The 13,601-nt window shown below is 43.9% G+C and overlaps 1 protein-coding gene and 1 long non-coding RNA gene across 4 annotated transcripts in view; one reads left to right on the top strand and one right to left on the bottom strand.

Moving 5' to 3' along the window:
* Positions 1-865: 865 nt before the first annotated feature.
* On the top strand, positions 866-1,369 carry LOC139827652 (uncharacterized). The gene is made up of 3 exons (XR_011738558.1): positions 866-1,076; positions 1,164-1,210; positions 1,299-1,369. It is a non-coding gene; the product is annotated as an uncharacterized lncRNA (long non-coding RNA).
* Positions 1,370-6,077: 4,708 nt separating this feature from the next.
* Positions 6,078-13,601, bottom strand: part of RCAN2 (regulator of calcineurin 2) — a 95,899-nt gene continuing 88,375 nt past the window's right edge. For all 3 annotated transcript variants that reach the window (XM_065833988.2, XM_065833989.2, XM_065833990.2), the window contains one exon: positions 6,078-10,924. In XM_065833988.2, coding sequence (XP_065690060.1) covers positions 10,764-10,924 — 161 coding nt within the window. In that variant the 3' untranslated portion in view covers positions 6,078-10,763. The remainder of the gene's footprint in view (positions 10,925-13,601) is intronic.

The raw sequence follows: 13,601 nt of genomic DNA, 5'->3' as shown, positions 1-13,601 counted from the left end.
GGGAAAATCCACTTTCTGAAGATATGTAAGTGCTGCTTCAGTTAATAACAACAAAAAAAATGAAATAGAATCACAGAATGTCCTGAGTTGGAGGGACCCACAAGGATCATGGAGTCCAGCTCCTGTTCCTGCACAGGACAACCCCACAGTTCACACCGTGTGTCTGAGGGCGTTGTCCAGTCTCTTCTTGAACACTGTCAGGCTTGGGGCCGTGACACCTCCCTGGGGAGCCTGTTCCAGTGCTCCAGCACTCTCTGGGTGAAGAACCTTTTCCTCATGTCCAACCTGAACCTCCCCTGGCACATCTTCCTGCCATTCCCTCGGGTTCTGTCACTGGTCACCAGACAGAAGAACTCACCCTGCCCCTCCTCCTCCCCTTGTGATGAGGCTGTGGCCGCCATGAGCTCTCCCCTCAGTCTCCTCTTCTCCAGGCCGAACAAACCAAATGACTCCAGCTGCTCCTCATACGGCTTCCCCTCTAAACCCTTCACCAACTTTATGTCCCTCTTCTGGACACTCTCCAGTAGCTTTATATCTTTTTTATGCTGTGGCACCCAGACATGCACACAGTGCTCCAGGTGAGGCCGCACCATTTTGATTGAGGTGTTTTTTCTACCTGCTTTTTTCTCATGTTCTGAGGCTCTGAGTTTTCTATTTTTGTTGAGGCTGATAATTACACTTGCCCACATTGTGATTTTCAGCCGTGCCCTGGAATGAAGAGGGAAATCAGTTTATGAGGACATGAGGAAAAGGTTCTTCACCCAGAGGGTGCTGGACACTGGAACAGGCTCCCCAGGGAGGTGTCACGGCCCCAAGCCTGACAGTGTTCAAGAAGAGACTGGACAACGTCCTCAGACACACGGTGTGAACTGTGGGGTTGTCCTGTGCAGGGACAGGAGTTGGACTCCGTGATCCTTGTGGGTCCTTCCAACTCAGGACATTCTGTGATTTTATGATCCCTCCTCATGTCACTGGAAACTGAACTGCTGAAGCGGACAAAATTCCAGCCTGGGTTCTCAGCTTTACAGGTTGAGGATCTGTGCTAGAGAGAGGCCCACAGCCCATGCCTTGTGCAGGTACACGTTGTGGCACTGTAAAAAACCTTTATATTTTATATTTTTCACTGCTGCCTATGAACATGCTACTTATTAATCACTTTATAGCTGGTATTGCCTGACTTACGTATCCTGGTGCACACAGGCATTACAATGTAAGTAAAACATATGTGGTGGGCTTCGGGTTTTTGTTGGTTTTTTGTTGTGTGTCTTGTGTTTTGTTTTTTCCCCTTATCCTTACAGTATGAACCTGTGTTCTTCTTGATGGCAACTTACTGGAGGCTTCACATCTCTGACATGGTACATGATTGGTAAGTAGGTAGGAAAGGGTTACATGTAACCTGTGCACGGGCTCTAATCCAGGTAAATTCTGGCTCACTCCCTTCCTTTTTGTGTACAGTTACACCTTGGCTTGTGAACTCAAGGTCACTGAGCTGCTCCGGCTGGCGCAGTGAGGGACTCGCTCAAGCCTGGGGCCATGGCAAAGTCTGGTTATCGTATCTAAATTTTTTAAGCAAGAGTGATACCTTCCTCCCCCTCCCCCTGGCTCTGGGAATTATAGCAGGGGACAAGGCTCTTTTAATTATTTTCTTAATGTCTTCCCCCCCCGCCCCTTAATTACTGTTGTTCTGTTAGAGATGAAACTGAGCCTCACGCAAAACTGGAAATACATATTGTGGCTTTGAGGAATAAATCACAGAATCACAGAATGTCAGGGATTGGAAGGGACCTGGAAAGCTCATCCAGTCCAATTCCTCTGCCGGAGCAGGAACACCCAGATGAGGTTACACAGGAAGGTGTCCAGGTGGGTTTGAATGTCTGCAGAGTAGGAGACTCCACAACCCCCCTGGGCAGCCTGGGCCAGTGTCTGTCACCCTCACTGAGAAGAAGTTTCTTCTCAAATTTAAAAGTGGAACCTCCTGTGTTCCAGTTTGAACCCATTACCCCTTGTCCTATCATTGGTTGCCACTGAATGCTGTATGGATGTGGCTTTTTGTACCCAGCGAGCAGAACTAGACCACATCTGTAGCACAAAGTTCATCATCTGATTCCTGACAGTGACTGACACCAGAAGCTTTGGAGAAAGGGCTAAAAATACATTTAAAAAAATTATATAATTGCACCTGTGTGCATTGAAATCTCTACTTGTGTGTCAGGGGAGGTTTAGATTGGATACTGGGAACAATTTCTTCATGGAAAGGGGTGTCAGCCATTGGAACAGGCTGCCCAGGGCAGTGGTGGAGTCACCATTCCTGGAGGGGTTGAACAGACACGTAGATGAGGTTCTCGGGGACATGGGTTAGAGGTGGACTTGGCAGCGTTGGGTTAACACTTGGACTCCATGATCTCAAAGGTCTTTTCCAACCAAAATGATTCTATGATTGAATAGCAATGTGCTGTCTCACAGATTGTCGAATAATTTCAGTTGGAAGAGACCCTCACAATCATCGAGTCCAACCATAACCTAACTCTAGTACTAAACCATGTCCCTAAGAAGCTCATCTAAATGCCTCATGCTAGTAGTTACCCTCATTAACTAGGAAAAAAAGCCTACTCACATTTACTGTTGGTTCAGCTTGGATTTTGGCCTCTTGTCACTCAGATCCAGAGGCCTGGGGAGCTGCAGGCTCCTGCAGTGGCTGCAATTAGTCACTAGAGGGTACAGGTGTACACGGATTTAAGCCACTGGAAATGATAATATTTATCTTGGATGTAAGAAATGGCTCAGCTGCTTAAAGCCCTTACAAAATGAAAACACATCATGGCCAAAGAGTTTGCTAATTCCACCAAAATGTTTAATACCATAATAGATTCTCACTGAAGTACAGAGCTAATGTGAATATTTGTACAAAATATGTGGTTAAAAATAGTATTGATTTTATAGTATATACAGATATGTCACATCTGTGTCAGAAATGCAGACACTCGAATGAAAACATGAGTAATGTTTTTCAATCTACAACAACATACATGAAATATTTCTGCAGCTACCCACAGCAGGACAACTTGCCAAGTGGACACTGAAGGATCCGTCAGTCGTTACAGATGGTGTTTTGTTCAGAAGGTTCTGAACAAGAACTCTGCTCTAAAATGGATTCAAAACATTTACCTTCGTTCACCGAACAGTGAGAACACATCTGTGTGACAACTAATGGAGACACAACTTTCTCTTACTAGGTAAATGATCGGTTACAATAATTCCTTAAAACAAGGCTGATTTTCTGGTGTATAATAATAGAGAAGTTTAATCCTTCTTGCTGGATACTCTTACTGAGGTGGGTGAGGAAGCACCTGACTATGGGACAGCAGACAGGCCCTTCTTAATCCAGCGCTCAGTGACATGGTTTTAAATCCTCAAGTTTGTCTTAAGGTTCTGAATATCTTCATTTTTCATTAACTTTGAGGCTTCTGACACTTCACAGCTTTCCCAGCAAGAATCTCACTAACAATTGTCCCCAATCCCGAGCTCGGTAGCTCCTGCATCGCTACACAATCCTGTATTAAAAGGATCCATGTATAACTCTTGCTATAGCTCCAGAAGATCTGTGTAGCGACTGAACAAATTGCCAAAAGGCAAATGAAGTTAATTTTTAAATGCTTTCTGAGCATCTCTGCACTCGAGGCATCCCGGGTTCTACCTCTAACCGGGCAAGCTCCCCTCCAAGCCAAAGCAAATACACTCGATGCTTCAAATAGGCATTTGGGAAAGAGCTTTTACAACACTTCAACCTTTTTAAAAAAGAGCACAGCCCAAATTAGAACAAAATATCTCCTTTTTAAGAGGAGTCTAGAATATTTGAAAGCTGCTGTACTGGCCCAGAAGAGATGCTAAAACAGGAAAAGCAGCGTTTGGTGGTTTGGGATTAGTGTGTGTGTGCGTTTCTGTTTGTTTGGCTTGGTTTTAAATTTTATTTGTTTTACCTAGCATAACTATTTATCTGAGAGCATTGTATGAGGATGGGTATAAATAAGGATAAAGTCTGGGACTTTAATCCATATCTCATTTTGCTTTTTTGGTAAATCAGAACTAAATATGATTACTTGGGCAGAGGGTAATCCAGAAAACGCAAAGGTGTTAAATTTGTACTAGTATGTGAAAGAATGGCCAAATGTTTAGTGCTAGAATGTTCACCACTAAAAAATGAACACAAATAAATTTAGTAAAGATTCGGCGGAGGAGACGATCTGAATGCTCTTTTACCATATATATATCCATATATATATCTCCATAATAACCTATTCAAATCCCCTCTTCCCTAGGAAGCTTGTTCCAGCTCCGAGACAGATGTTGCCTTCACTTCAGCGAGCTGCTCCAGTAGGTCTGTCCATACCACCAACCTGACCGTGGATCTCACCATCGGGCAGAAAAATTTGGAGGGACTCAAGCCCTGTGAGCTGCTGAAGCCATTTTAAGAAGTTGGTCCCAACAACAGGGAGTTGGTAACGACAGACCCAACGGCACAGCTGGAGCCTCTTCTGCACTTCCCAACATGTCCTCCACAAATCACCTTTTCTCTTGCTTTGATTAACTCTTTAGGACAAAAAAATGAAGCCGCACAAGGAGCAGCAACAGCTGGACTGTTGGTGATGAACCAAAGAATCAGAGAGTAGTTTGGGTTGGGAGGGACCTTCAAAGCTCATCCAGTCCAACCCCTGCCATGAGCAGGGACATCTTCACCCAGACCAGGTTGCTCAGAGCCCCGTCCAGCCTGGCCTGGGATGTCTCCAGGTATGGGGCATCCACCACCTCTCTGGCCAACCTGGGCCAGGGTTTCACCACCCTCAGTGTAAACAATTTCTTCCTCATGTCTGGCCTGAATCTCCCCTCCTTTAGTTTAAAACCATCACCCCTTGTCCTGTCGTAACAGGCCCTGATAAAAAGTCTGTCCCCATCTTTCTTTTTGCCCCTTTTAAGTACTGAAAAGACATGGGGAGCTTTGGCTGTAAGGAACCAAGGTCTGAGCCCCCGCTGCAGCTGGGAGAAACGCTCTTTTAATTCCTATTATTCACCATGCAGGGTTCGGGTGCACATTATCACTTGCAGGCACAAATGCCCAGTATAAATCAATATTATTACAGAATCACAGAATGTCAGGGATTGGAAGGGACCTGGAAAGCTCATCCAGTCCAATCCCCCTGCCGGAGCAGGAACACCCAGATGAGGTTACACAGGAAGGTGTCCAGGCGGGTTTGAATGTCTGCAGAGAAGGAGACTCCACAACCCCCCTGGGCAGCCTGGGCCAGTGTCTGTCACCCTCACTGAGAAGAAGTTTCTTCTCAAATTTAAGTGGAACCTTTTGTGTTCCAGTTTGTACCCATTGTCCTATCATTGGTTGTCACGGAGAAGAGCCTGGCTCCATCCTCGTGACACTGACCCTTTATATATCTGTAAACATTAATGAGGTCACCCCTCAGTCTCTTCCAAGCTAAAGAGCCCCAGCTCCCTCAGCCTTTCCTCATAAGGGAGATGCTCCACTCCTTTCATCATCTTTGTTGCCCTAATATTGCATCTGCCTACAGTCACGTTCTCAACCACAGACCTGTTTGAGATCCTCTGGGACATCCAGTTCTCCACCATGTATGGCTGGAGCCTCGGAGCTCATTTCCCAGGTGCTGTGTCTGGTGCCGAGAGGGAAGAGCCACAGACAGCACGTTGGTAATGCAAAACTTCAACCGCATCAGATGGAGAACTTCACTGCCCTTGGGAAAGCTCATTTGTTGCTCAACAGCAAAGAAAAGATCAGCTCTCCCATAGTGCATTTTACCTCTGAAGTGCTCCCTAAGAGGATGATTTTTTTAACTCAAAACACAAATGTTAAGGTCTGTCTTTCCAAAAGGAATCAGTGAGCTCAGAGCTCACATTTCCAATGAGACTTCTTAAGCAGATCTAATTTTCAGAATCGTGAACAATCACCCTTTGGGAAACTCAGTCTTTTATGCCAAGAACCCAGAAAAAAGAAATAAAAATCAGTTTTCTAAATGCAGGTCTGAGTGATCAAATGCAAGAATTTCATGAGACAGTTACTCAGCAAACTCATCGCCTGGTTTCCAACATCTGGTACAAATTGACGCAAGTGACTACAGACAATTCCTTTCAATTTTTGTGATAATTAATTGCTAATAGAAGTTTTTGCCCAGCCTGGACAGTAGCTGGATGCCATGTTCCTTATTCAAGCACTCATGCCCACTGTATTATTATTAATATTAAAAAACCACATAGAAATAACCACATCAGCTGTCGGGGATGTGCATTTGCTCACCACGGATTGCACTACATGTTTTTTGGGGTTTTTTTGCATGCACCCAGCCAAATCCACAGCAAACCAGTGCAAATTCACTCAACTCTGACACTGCAGCAGCTGAAAATGGAACTTGGCATATCCTGCCCATAAAAGCGCTACTTCCCCCCTCCTTAATTTCTGCTAAACCAGAAAATAGTCTATGTCACATATTGAAGCATTTTCAGTTCTACCAGTTAAGAGAGCACTGGTGTACACCACACCAGGCAGTTTATTAATACAGTTTAACTCTTTAAATGTTGCTTTTCAAAATGCCAACGCAAGCAGAACACAAAAATATTGTTTGCCTTATTTATTTTTTTAACTAAGCTCTGAATTATACAAGTGTAAAAGTGATTGATTAGCCAATAGCTTTTTAATACTCCTATAAAATACGACTAAATAGAATATTTCTAAAGTATGTACAATAGAATGGAAACGCTACCGTGACCTGTCAGCGCTGCGATGGAGCCTTGAGGAGGGTTCGGTCTGTGCTCTGTACCAAGAACACTCTGTTTGCTGAAAGCTCTTCCACTGTTGCTGAAATGGGAGGGAGGGGGGGAAAAGACCAAAATGAAAACAACCCACCCCTCCCGCCCAAGTTAGGATATAATAAATGTTAATTTATCCGCGGGGCACTTCTTTATAACATAAGCACTTTATAATAACTATGTCTGTAGTCTTGTTAAGGTTGAGAAAGGGATTTTCTTGTCTTGTTGCTGAAAACAAAGTGTACTTGAGTGTGTACATTTATGCCAGGAAGGGGGCAGTTTGCACTACCTTGTCTTAATTACAAAAGTCAAGGCCACAGAAAATTCTTTGTTCTTTTGTTCCAAAAGAGCAGATTCCAAAATACCCTTTCTCCATGCAATGTCAATATTTTCATGCTTCTAACTGTACCTAGGAAGTAATTAAAATCTCGATTCCTTAGCTGAAGAGGTCAGAAAGGACAAGTAGGCAGCGGGAAACAGGAACAGCAACCGCACTCCCCCGATTTCACCTTTAATTTCCAAGCAGCAGGAGCAAGGTGCTCTCAGCAGAGGGCCCCTGGGTATCGCTTGCAGGCTCCTGCTTTGGAAAGGAAATTAAAAGGACATCCTCTACGTCATCGTGCATCAGAAGCTGTTAATGAAAGGCAGAAACTTCATTCTTATTTATAGCATCACGACATGAGAGAATCTACTTTAGCGCTGCGTGCTGAAAAGTGTGAGTCGGAGGGGCTGAGCTCACAAAAGAAAACTCCCGCTGAGGTAACAGGGGCTCTGTCTGGGAATTCAGAATTGAAGAGGATGGTTTCTCCTCCAGATGGTCGGCATTTGCTGAAAGAAGCCTTTCTCCCCCGCCTAGCAAGAACCAGCCTTCAGAAAATACCAGCTTTTAAAGTTGCAAACTGTGACTTCCACAGTAGGGACATCATTCCATAACACCTGAAACATTTTTCTGTGATGACCATATTTTATCACATAAAGGTGATATATAAGCTTTGACCGCAGCTACAACAGGTTTCTCTGAGTTTTAAGGTTGTAGTTGTGTTTCTATTTCTGTGCTTTAGCTAATGACCTACGCTGGGTAGTACTACCTAGTTTTATAAAGACAAAGAGGAGTCATTGAATGGGGCCTGGTTTTAAATCGGTCTGAAAATGCACCTTGAGGAAAGAACATTTAAGATCCGATGCTTTCATTTGCTGTAGTTTTACATTTGAGGCCAAAGCCTGTAGTTCAGAACCAAGTCCGTCCAAAGTCTGAGTACGCAGATACGCGGACTAGATTTGGCCTCTAACACTTCTGCTTGTAAAAAAATCCAGGGTATCAACTTTTAATTGGAGATGATCTCCGATCGCTTACATCAGTTGAGGATGTAGCCAGGAATTTCTTTCACACAGCATATATCAACAACAAATCTTACATGTTTAAATATTACTTGCCCTGTTTATACTGGTCTGAACCCCATGGACCTTGTCATCCTGTATGTTCTCAAAAAGGACAGCGGTGTTACTCCTGAAATATTGTAGAATCATAGAATCATTTCGGTTGGGAGAGACCCTTGAGCTCATCGAGTCCAACCATGGACCATTTTTTATAGGTGGCCTGTGATGGTGTTTTCAACAGGAACATCAGGTTACAGTCCTAGGGCAGTGAGTGACTATTTATTTAAATCAATACCAAATGCGTCACTGAAAAAATAATTGAAGTGAAACCTCCAAGGAGTTACTTTAAGACAACTTTACACAGATATCATGAGGATACTAAAGCCCCATGTTTTTGTTCAGTCTCTGCTGTATTTAATGTGCTTCTATTAGTGTAACACACGCACTATGATGTCCGTTATGCCATAACAATTCTACATTATAGATACGCACTAAGTAAAGCACTACATCTCAATGGGAATACTGGGGGGCTGGAGTGGTCAGAGGATGAGCTACGTGGGAACGGCAGGTCCTCATTCTCAAAACATCCTCACCGTGCAGATTAAGGATGGTATCTCCTGTTTTCACCAATAGCAACATCATTTTCTTCCTGGGAGTGCTGCAGAGCCACCAGCAAGGGGGACCTGATGCTGCTGGAGCTGCTAATGAAGGGTGGAAAGGAACCCTCACTCAGAAACCAGATCACAGAGTGGTTGGGGTTGGAAAGGACCTCTGGAGATCATCCAGTCCAACACACCTGCTGAAGCAGGTTCACCAGAGCAGATCACACAGGAATGTGTCCAGGTGGGTTTGAATGTCTCCAGAGAAGGAGACTCCACAACCTCTCTGGGCAGCCTGGTCCAGGGCTGTCACCCTCAAAGTAAAGAAGTTTCTCCTCAAAGTAAATAAATTTCTCCTTATTTTAGGTTTTATGACAAAAATCTTGATTACAGAACCTAAGTTGACTTTTCAGATCCTATTATGAGCTTCCAAGAGGGATTTACTTATTTTAACCTGTAAAGGATTTTAAACTGTGGAATCTCACTGTGCCATTTCGTAGTCACTTTTTGGGAGTACAGCTGCAGCTAATTAGCTTAAAAATCCCACCCTGTCTTACACATATGCTCAGTGTTCTGCAGTATTAATTTCAGTGGAACTACTCATGTGCATAAATTAAGCGCATGCTTAAATATATGCAAAATCTGAGCTCAAACGTCTAGAAAATACGTTCTCAAAATGACAAGTACGCATAAAAAAAATCATCATGGAAGGTCTGCCAGACATGGAGTGCAGTGTCTGTCTGCTGTCAGCACAATGAAAACACAGAACAGTTTTTGTAACCCAGTATACATTGCAAGTGAAAGAAACATGCAGGACAGAGTGAAAAAAAGGGGGTTCAGTTGCATGCAGTCTAATTTCAAGTGTGTAATTATGGTCCTGTTTTCTTTGGCCTAAAAAAAAGAAACAAAACAAAACAAAAGAACACCAGCTAACCTCTCCTCACCTCCACGAACCCAAACTGCATACAGCTCAAAAAGGGCTTTAAAGCAAGGAAGCGGGGAGGGAAAAAGTTTGAATATGAGGGATGTATAAGGAATTACTGACAGTTTCAGGGCTACTCAACACACCAGCAGGGAAGCATTCAGCCTGCGGCATTCCCACAACTTACAGCTACGACAGAGAGCAACGAATCCCACCTTAAATGAGCAGTGACTGAGCTTCTCTTTCTTCCTCAAACTCGGAGAAGCACCACTCACACCTTTATGATAAAATAAAGATAAAATGACAATTCCTATTGCTGCTCAGTCTCCGTCCTCCTTAGACAGAAGGGCTGAAAGACACCAGACCCTCCAGCAAGCTGCTGCCTCTCCCTTCGGCTCATGTCCCTGTCACCAGTAAGGACCAGTGCACTCTACAGCTGTTGGTGGAAGAAGGTGGTTTTCTGCTGTTTTTAAAAATATTGCAAAGACAGTGTTCCTTAAAGAAAATCCCAGGAGGATGAAAAGGCCACCAAGCTGCTAGTACATTAAAAATAACACATATGCAACGCCCTTAAACAGAGAACTGAGGAGGGGAGAGGAGGAGGCTGCTTGATGAAGGGCACTAACAAGTATTCCAGGAGTTTGAATATCAAGCCTGATATTGGCCTAATTGCCCACCCTGAACGATCTCTCTGGTAGTGGTGTTTCAGCAAGCAAATTATAGCTGTGAATAAACCCTCAGACTGAAAGCCTCCCTTGTTTCTTCAGCCTTGTTTTGTCCTTTCCAGAAAAAATCTCTTAGTTGGTGTGTGATATGGTCACATATGCAAAGATCTTTTTTTTCCCTAGCCCTTTTATTACATAGGCTTGATTACTGTGATGGGATTTCAACGAGTTTAATGTCCTGGTATTCAAAAGGCGATGGATGTCTTTCAACAAAACAAAGCAAACAAAAAAAACCCAAAACAAAACAAAAAAGAAACCCCAAAATAAAACAAGAGCTGTGCAGGAGGAGAGAAGTGCTGCTTCTGCTGGAGAGGCTCAGTGAGATACAGGAGGTGGCAGACCAGGGCGCCGAGTTTGAATGATTTTTGGCTTTGGAGAATTCTTTGGGTCCTCGTCTTCTTCCATGTCGCTGTCGCAGACGTGCACTACCACACTGGGAGTGGACTCTGTTCCTGCATGCAGCTCGTATTTCTCTCCTGGAAGCAGAAAAAAATAGTTTGATCAAAGGATGACTGTGAGTAACAGCACAGACTGTGGCACTCCTGGACTGCAGGATACTGCTGCACCTGGGTCACAGAATCACAGAGTGGTTGAGGTCGGAAGGGACCTCTGGAGGTCATCCAGTGCAACCCCCCTGCTAAAGCAGGTTCACCAGAGCAGATCACACAGGAATGTGTCCAGGTGGGTTTGAATGTCTCCAGAGAAGGAGACTCCACAGCCTCTCTGGGCAGCCTGGTCCAGGGCTCTGGCACCTCAAAGGAAAGAAGTTTCTCCTCATATTCACATGGAACCTCCTGTGCTTCAGTCTGTGCCCATTGCCCCTCATCCTGTCATTGGGCACCACTGAACAGAGTCTGTTCCATCCTCTTGACACCCACCCTTGAGATATTTATAAAGATGAGATCCCCTCTCAGCTTCTCTTCTCCAGGCTGAACAGACCCAGCTCTCTCAGTCTCTCCTCATAAGATGCTCCAGACCCCTCATCATCTTCATAGCCCATTGCTGGACTCCCTCCAGTAATTCCTCGTCCTTCTTGAACTGGGTAACCCAGAACTGGACACAGAACTCCACATGTGGCCTCACCAGGGCAGAGTAAATGGGGAGGAACAACCTCCCTCGACCCGCTGGTTGCACTTTTCTTAACGCACCCCAGGTACCATTGGCCTTCTAGGCCACAAGGGCACATTGCTAGCTCGTGGTCAACCATGATGAGTGTGTGCTGCTCCTAAATATAGGTGAGGAGAAGCATGGTGAGGCTGTATCAGCTGTCACAATGGATTCTGCGGATCCTGTCCTAGCGGGCAGTGACCATCGCTCTATAAAGCATAATAAAAACACACTGGTGTCTATAATGGTGTTTTGCACCAATATTAGTGGCCAGCAGGACCAAAAAAATAAACAAAAGAATATGAAGAGGAAAGTTGACACAGAACACAGAAGCTCATGATTAAGAAGAGGGACTGGAATCCAACCTATCAAACATTTGGTCTGAAGTTATATCACTACTGTTGGCCTGGGGCTATTCTTGTTTGTTTTCTTTCAGTCTAGCACCACTCCAGTCCTATTTGAAGTCCACTAGATTCTGCAACTTATCACCTCCAGACAGGCATCCACACTTGGTCCACCTGCTCCAGAAATAAAAAAATAACATATATCTGCTGTGGAGGGATTTTGAGATTAAAACAAGCTTACAGTGACCATAAGCACACCCAATAGCTTGGACTTTTTGTCACAAGATTGCACCAGAACCACTACATAATGCCTGTAAAATGTTCTGAGACAAGGAAGGTGAGGTCCTGATATATTTAGTGGTGGTGCGGCAGCTCCTAAATGGCTGTTGTACGATGAAAGCACCGTGGCTGTTCCTACATCAAGGCACCTAGAGTCTTCTCATGTGATTAATTTGGGGTTTTATTTATTACCAATTTTGTGGCAGAGTAATTCACGTGAGGAAGAGGTTACAGGCTTGGCTTTGCATTAGCACACACAGTTCTGGGACTGTCATCAACATGCTATTTGTGCTGCCAAATTCTTGGTCCAAATAAGACTGGGGTGGCTTGGGACCAGAGGACATGCTGCATTTTTGCCTAAAAAAATAGAAGGCAACTAGTGAATAATAGCTATAAGTCAGGCTTCTCGCTGTGAGAAATACTTTACTGCTGCGATACCATTAGTGTTGACATTTAACTGCTCTATTTTTGGCAACCTTTCCTCTGAATCCAAAATGAGCAAAGCACTACAGGTCTTGCTGATAGGCTAAAATATACATATATATATATATATACATACAAATATATATATATATATAAAGAGAAACAGCTTGGTTGTGCTGCATTGAGAAATTATATGGTTTTTCTTTGCCTGTTTTCCCTGTGGGCTCCAGCTAATTTCTCAGCTCTGGGCTGACGTCAATGCTGCCAACCAGCACCGATGGCGACATCGGTCACTGTCGGTGACAAGCAGCTCGCACAGCACCCGGCCCTTTCCCCATACACCGGCAACACGAAATAAATCAGATTCACTGCCCTCTTAAAAGGTAATAATCCCAGTTCAAATGCCACGTTCTTTTACTGTTCAAACCCTTCCCACAAGGTCTCCTTCTGCTGAAAAAAAAAGAGCAGTGGAAATAAGCACAGACGCAATGAAATATATTCAGATGCCTCTGGCACAAGTAACTGCAACAGCAGTTAATGTCACTTTGCAAATCAAAATGTGATGCACTCGTAAATTAGGTTTTTAAGGCATACAGTTATTTCTGAGCGTAAATGAGCTGCAGACTCAGTTCTGTACTCACAATTATTCATGCCTACAGAACCGTGGCTCAAACTGCAGAAAACATTTTACGGCTGAGCTAGGAAGAGGACAACAGTAACTATGGAGCTTTTATACAGCTGGATCTTGTTCCTAAATGTAAATGTTGCTTGCGGAAAAATACTAAGGTGATAAGTACAAAATAAAAAAACAATAGATAGAGCCAGGTTACTCCTCCCCTTCTGCTTTTTTCTATGATTTTTTTCTTTTGTCTTAACACTTACAGCGTAAAAAAGAAAAAAAGAAAAAGAAGAGTAAAAGCTAAATCTGCAGCAGCTGAGCTAGTGGAGTAATGGTTGAACCACTGCAATCGAGTTATGCTGACAAGGTTGACCTAAGCCA

This window comes from Patagioenas fasciata, chromosome 3 (assembly GCF_037038585.1).
Source record: "Patagioenas fasciata isolate bPatFas1 chromosome 3, bPatFas1.hap1, whole genome shotgun sequence".
Classification (NCBI taxonomy): domain Eukaryota; kingdom Metazoa; phylum Chordata; class Aves; order Columbiformes; family Columbidae; genus Patagioenas; species Patagioenas fasciata.
Note: the sequence above shows the minus strand (reverse complement) of the source record. Positions and strands in the feature narration are given on the sequence as shown.